Here is a 6,889-nt window from a genome sequence, read left to right on the forward strand (position 1 = left end):
TACTCTCTGTGTTTCCACAACTTGCCCCTCAGATACTAATAAAGTGCTTTGATTGACTGATTGATATAAATAAAGTATGATTCGATTCAAATAGATACTGTTTAAAGAAATCCCTACCCCACACTACAATGAGATTGTAATTAAGATAAACATTTACATTTAGGGCATTTAGCAGACGCTTTTATTCCAACTGATCTAACAATAAGTTAGTACTTTCTCTTACATTTATCTAATACCATATTGGTTTCGGTCTCCCCTAAAAGTATCCGAGTCACTTGAGGATAAAGACTCCTCCCCTATCCGCTATAGCTGGACGACCCCTCAGTGCTGCTCACCTCTAGCGTGGTGTCCACTGTTAATTTCTGCAGTTCTGGCTCAAGCCGGGTGCAGTTGTTGCAATCTGGATCGTAAATGGTATCGTTGAGTTTGGTTCTGACAGCCGTCACGTTGGCCTGGGCGATGGCGATGCTGCGCTGCAGCAGGTCCACGGTGCCGTTCAGTTTATTCAGCAGATCGTTGGTCTTCAAGGCATCTGTTCACACACACGCACGCACACACACACACACACACACACACACACACACACACACACACACAGTATTGAGTATATAGATGCAAAATAAGTTCAAGATAGTCAAAAAACAATGGATGTTATGTGGAAGTACATTCCTTTAGCCACATAGCTCCCAGGCTGTAACGTACCTTAGTAACCGTTCTACCCTGTAACCAGCGTGGTGTAACCCACCTTAGTAACCGGTCTACCCTGTAACCCACCTTAGTAACCGGTCTACCCTGTAACCTACCTTAGTAACCGGTCTACCCTGTAACCTACCTTAGTAACCGGTCTACCCTGTAACCTACCTTAGTAACCGGTCTACCCTGTAACCTACCTTAGTAACCGGTCTACCCTGTAACCTACCTTAGTAACCGGTCTACCCTGTAACCTACCTTAGTAACCGGTCTACCCTGTAACCCACCTTAGTAACCGGTCTACCCTGTAACCTACCTTAGTAACCGGTCTACCCTGTAACCTACCTTAGTAACCGGTCTACCCTGTAACCTACCTTAGTAACCGGTCTACCCTGTAACCCACCTTAGTAACCGGTCTACCCTGTAACCCACCTTAGTAACCGGTCTACCCTGTAACCCACCTTAGTAACCGGTCTACCCTGTAACCTACCTTAGTAACCGGTCTACCCTGTAACCTACCTTAGTAACCGGTCTACCCTGTAACCTACCTTAGTAACCGGTCTACCCTGTAACCTACCTTAGTAACCGGTCTACCCTGTAACCTACCTTAGTAACCGGTCTACCCTGTAACCTACCTTAGTAACCGGTCTACCCTGTAACCCACCTTAGTAACCGGTCTACCCTGTAACCTACCTTAGTAACCGGTCTACCCTGTAACCTACCTTAGTAACCGGTCTACCCTGTAACCTACCTTAGTAACCGGTCTACCCTGTAACCTACCTTAGTAACCAGTCTACCCTGTAACCTACCTTAGTAACCGGTCTACCCTGTAACCCACCTTAGTAACCGGTCTACCCTGTAACCTACCTTAGTAACCGGTCTACCCTGTAACCTACCTTAGTAACCGGTCTACCCTGTAACCTACCTTAGTAACCGGTCTACCCTGTAACCTACCTTAGTAACCGGTCTACCCTGTAACCTACCTTAGTAACCGGTCTACCCTGTAACCTACCTTAGTAACCGGTCTACCCTGTAACCTACCTTAGTAACCGGTCTACCCTGTAACCTACCTTAGTAACCGGTCTACCCTGTAACCTACCTTAGTAACCGGTCTACCCTGTAACCTACCTTAGTAACCGGTCTACCCTGTAACCCACCTTAGTAACCGGTCTACCCTGTAACCTACCTTAGTAACCAGTCTACCCTGTAACCTACCTTAGTAACCGGTCTACCCTGTAACCCACCTCGCTCCAGCAGGTCGACAGAGTCCAGAGCCGGCTTCAGAGGGATCCTGAAGCTGCGTTGAATACGGGAACCCAGCTGAGAGCCAATGTCTGACACACACCAAAAGAAAAGGACATGTGATATGAAATGTTTTACGCATTTTTAGTGTGTGGAGGTCCTGGTACTCACCTCCCAGGTTCTCCGTCACCTCGTTGACAGTCTTGTAGCTTGCGTTCACAACATAGGTTATTTGCTGGGATTGGGAGAAGAAACACACTATTTCAGATGACATGCAACAAAGAGAGCACGAATGAAACCCATGAAATACACCACAGATAAAACTAGGTGTTAACCAACTAGGCCTCTGTGAAGGATGGAACCAGGCCCACTTCAACGGCCACCATTCTCCTTCTGACTCATTGTTTGTGTTGACAAAGGGAAGCAGCGCACAACGCTGGGGCTCAGCCGGAGGACTGAAGAGGCGAGGGGGTTTGTTCAACACACACGCACGCACGCAAACACACACGCACGCACACAAACACACACACACGTAAGCACACACACACACACGCACACAAACACACACACACACACACGCACACAAACACACACACACACACACGCACACAAACACACACACACGTAAGCACACACACACACACACACACGCACACGCACACATACACACACACGCACACAAATTCAACAACCGCCTGCTAACAGCACAACAAGGGCAACACTCTGTGACTCATCCTGACTGACACCACAAACTAAGCCATTAGCTATTTTAGGTACATTTGTCTTTTGAAAAAGAGCAAACTAACGGAATAGCACATCAATCAGTATTGTAATCGCCCATTCAGGCACTCTGCAAACACACAAGGGAATGTCAAAGACCTTGGCTCTCTGCACATGACTACATGCCACCCATTGTATCCAAGGGTTGAAGGAGATAAGCCTGGATGCTTTGAACCGCTGACCTCCTACCTGGGGCACATCGGTGATGAAGGTCTGGATGTTGTCTATCGCTGTGATGATCCCTCCCTGGCCTTGGTCCACACTGACCTTGAAGGCTTCGTTGCTTTTGAACATGCAGATGTTCCCCGCACTATGAACACACACATTTATACACACACAAATGACACGCACACACAAACACATAAAAAACATACATGAATAGCATGTCCATACACACAGACTTGGAAGCCTGTAAGTGTTCCCAAAATGTTCCCAAAGTGCCTCACACACACACACAAACCCCTCTCTCTACAGCTTACAGTAGGACGACTGTGGTGAGGAACAGACTCCAGTAGAGGCTTCTCCTCCAACAGTTGATGCTGGAAGTCTGCTTCTGGTACATCTCCCCGCCACAGTTGCCACAGCAACGGCAGCATACCAGGAAGATACCCACCAGGGGCATCAGCACGATGTACAGGACGCCGATGGCCACGCACACCAAGAAGCCCGTCTCATACCGTAAGGCCTGAACACACAGGTATACATAGAACAGGGTTACGTTCTATTTGAGGTTTCAGGATCAAGACATCAAAACCACACAAATCAAAGACATCACGTACATAGAGAGACTTTCTTTTCCATAGAGAAAGAAAGCTTGGCGGGGGTTATTGTTTTAGGCAAATGCTAGAAATTTCTATTGAATTCATAAGTCAGCCATTAAAAGTAACTTGTCTTACTGCTTTCCTGGTTTCTGGATCAGACACGAGTTTATTGAAGTCTTTAGTCAGCGACAGAATCAAATCTATTAGAAAAACAGGGCAGAGAGAGAGAAAGAGAGAGAGAGAGAGAGTGAGAGGGCTGAAATGCAAACCGACCCAGGTCGGTTTGAATCTTTGTGTAAATGTAACCTCTTCTCAATACACTGTCAGAAACCCAGGGCTAACCTCGCATTAGTGTGTCACTTAGCTGTCGACAAATCCAGTGTTGAGAGTTTTAGCCCATCTAGCAGTGTTACCTGATTAGATGGGACATTTTGTGTCAGCATGAAATGTGCGTAATACATGGCTGAGGTAGGGCATGGAGGTTAGCATAATAATAGATAACATATAGGACTGGAACATTGCTTATTAACTTTCACAATACTGTCAGGCTATAGACTAGCTACAACACTACACATTACGACCACTTATTGATAAGACCCTTTTGTTAAAACCAACCAAATTCTTAACAGAAACGGCTTATCTTCTGTTAAATACAAACGTTTTCTAAACCTCTCTAATTGTACAGCTGGGAACCAAACACCCGCATCCCACGCCCAGGCCGTAACCAAGCAAACAAAAGCCCATTCAGAGACGGACAGGATTTTTAGAAAGCGTTTTCGCCGATTGTGGTTGACCTTAGCCTGTTTGCTTGAGGTTCAAGCCTTCGGAGGGAAAACCAAGAGGACATGCCATTATACCATTATGCCAGTGTCCAGGTATGCCAGAATGGAGAAGGTCAGTCTGTCTGTCAGATATCTGTCTGTCTGTCTGTCTGTCTGTGTTGGTATGGCAGTCTGTTCTACAAGTGTTCTCCCTGATACCTCATTATGGCTGAATACAGGGCATAATTCTTAACAACTTTTAAGTATAAGTTAATGTCAGATGAAATGCAGATCCGGTATAACCACTTATTGTTATGACCAGAGGTTATGTCAACACAGTATTGGCGAAATGTCAAATTGTTTAGCCTACGGTAATGGTTTAGGCTCGCTAGCATTGTCATTGTCTAGTATATTTGTAAGGTTGTCGTCAAGTATGAATAACCAACACTATTATTTGTACTTTGTCCAGTCGCAACGTAGCAAAAAACTAGCCTTGATAGCACATATATCTAACCAGGTACCTGGACTTTTGCAACAGACGGTGTGCTATAATTAGAGCAGGCTAGGGGAGAGAGAGAGAGAGAGAGAGAGAGAGAGAGAGAGAGAGAGAGAGAGAGAGAGAGAGAGAGAGAGAGAGAGAGAGAGAGAGAGAGAGAGAGAGAGAGAGAGAGAGAGAGAGAGAGAGAGAGAGAGAGAGAGAGAGAGAGAGAGAGAGAGAGAGAGAGAGAGGTTACATTTTTATTATTATGTATAAAAAATAGAAAGAGGGTGAGAGCAAGAGGGAGAAGGTGAGAGAGAGATAGAAACACAGACAGACGGACAGATAGACAGACAGACAGATAGAGAAAGGCGCGACAGGAAAAAGCAAGAGCAATAGAGGGCACAGGTGAGAATGTGAGAATGAAACAAATGGAAAATCTGAAGAAAGAGAGAGAGACATTGTGTGGGAGGAAGACACAGGGAAAATAGAAAATAGATCAATTGTTTTTTTAGTGTACGTCACACAAGTGTACCCTCTGTTGTTTGCTCATCCAACCATTGCGTGGATATTCCCAGGACCCAACAATGGTTTCCCTAGTGTTAAAAAAAAACTCAAAAGGCAAATAAAAAGCCATTAGGCGAAATGACCAGAGCACTTACTGTTATCTTTTCCTTTTTCCACACATGCGAGTCAGTCCGCTTGGAGAATAGGTTAAAGATTAACTTTACCAGAGGTATCATGTATTTAGCATTATCAAAATTATTTTTATCACTATTATTACATTACTATTATTACTCAAACTGAATTTTCCTTGGAGTTAAATCAGCTTTTTAGTTCATCTGAGATTCCCAGTGTGTCTTCCTAGCATTAGTTATAAGTTAGTTAGTTATAAGTAGGTTAATCTTCAGTCCTAGCACATTGAATCCCATGAGCTCCCATCAACACTCCTCCAGAGACAGCCGGCTGGTCCAGAGGGTCACCTACCCCCGGGGAAGGGCGAGGGCTGGACCGTGTCCAGGAAGGACTGCACCAGGGGGGCCATGAAGCCGGCTCCGGGGTCCGCCCCCACGCTGTCCGGGTACCCAGGCTGCCTTAAGGTCGGGGGGGCGGTCCCGTTCCCACAGGGGGCGCTGGGGGCGGGGGTCTGGGCCGCGGCCGACCCCAGCAGCAGCAGCACCACGGCGGCCCTCCACGCCCCGGCGCAGGCCCGGCCCCGGGGGGCCCGCGGCCCCGCGCTGGGTCCCATGACGGCAGCGCCTACGGGCGGGCCGGAGAACGCTTGTTGGGTAGTACGGGCCGACGGCCGCAGAGGGAGCCCGCTGTACAGAGGAAGGAAGTAAGGAAATAATAACAAAAACAAAAGAGGAAGTGGAGGGTGACAGCGAACTAAGTGTCCGCAGGCACACTGACGGAGAGAAGGGAAGTCATTACATCAGACCATATGCAGACAGAGTAATGGATACGAGACTAAGAAAACCTCACCCTTTATCCTCAAAGAGAGGAAAGGCTCTTTGTAAAAATAAAACAGAAAAACTCCTCTCTGTTTTTGTGTTAATAATGACACACCGGGACTGAACAGGTTGTGAGAGATCTCAAAAAATACACAAAGACACAAAAAGGGAGCTACTGTAATATTCAGTGACATTTGTTCTGGATAGACGCAGGAAGACAATAAAGAATGAAAGAGCTGAACCAGACAGAGACAGAGACTAGACAGGGAAACTAAGACACTGATACTTATTGTTGTTTGTAAAGGAGTGAATGTGCCTCACATGCTCATCAAGCTACCTACATCAGAGTACAATACATTTAATTTGTAATAAATACATTGTCATTGACTGACAAGAGTCAAGAACAGAGCCAACATGTGACACTGCTCAGAGTATTTGCTATAAACACTGCTTTAACTCCTTGTACCAACATATGGGTGTGTGAAGGACCGCGTAGAACAGGCACTAGCAACCCCCATGAGTCCAGTTAATAAGACAAGGAAAGAAAACAAGAGAATACACAGAAAGAATGAGTCCATAGCTAGATGTAGGCCAATGGATTAGGAAACAGATTCAATAACAGGTAAAAGGGTGAGGGCAAAGGAACCAGGAAATGCAGGATATAGTGAGAAGTTCAGATTATTCACCTGTTTAATTCGTTTTTTCTTCCTTCTTCTCGAGAAG

The 6,889-nt window shown here is 46.0% G+C and overlaps 1 protein-coding gene across 1 annotated transcript; it reads right to left on the reverse strand.

Annotated features, from left to right (window-relative positions):
* Positions 1 to 281: 281 nt before the first annotated feature.
* LOC132472910 (prominin-1-A-like) lies at positions 282 to 6,077 on the reverse strand. The gene is made up of 7 exons (XM_060072760.1): positions 5,700 to 6,077; positions 3,609 to 3,673; positions 3,192 to 3,397; positions 2,902 to 3,022; positions 2,104 to 2,167; positions 1,935 to 2,024; positions 282 to 532 (listed from the first exon to the last, which is right to left on the reverse strand). The coding sequence occupies exons 1-7, from the start codon at positions 5,959 to 5,961 to the stop codon at positions 297 to 299; spliced, it is 1,044 nt and encodes a 347-aa protein (XP_059928743.1). The 5' UTR covers positions 5,962 to 6,077; the 3' UTR covers positions 282 to 296.
* Positions 6,078 to 6,889: the final 812 nt, after the last annotated feature.

This window comes from Gadus macrocephalus, chromosome 15 (assembly GCF_031168955.1).
Source record: "Gadus macrocephalus chromosome 15, ASM3116895v1".
Classification (NCBI taxonomy): Eukaryota; Metazoa; Chordata; class Actinopteri; order Gadiformes; family Gadidae; genus Gadus; species Gadus macrocephalus.

Excerpts from the sequence above, each read along its gene's own strand:
- LOC132472910 (XM_060072760.1), bottom strand. The coding sequence starts at position 5,961 with ATGGGACCCAGCGCGGGGCCGCGGGCCCCCCGGGGCCGGGCCTGCGCC. Across the intron at positions 3,674-5,699 it reads GCCCTCGCCCTTCCCCGGGG|ATTTGATTCTGTCGCTGACT; the intron begins GTAGGTGACCCT and ends TTTTTCTAATAG. Across the intron at positions 3,398-3,608 it reads ATCCAGAAACCAGGAAAGCA|GCCTTACGGTATGAGACGGG; the intron begins GTAAGACAAGTT and ends CTGTGTGTTCAG.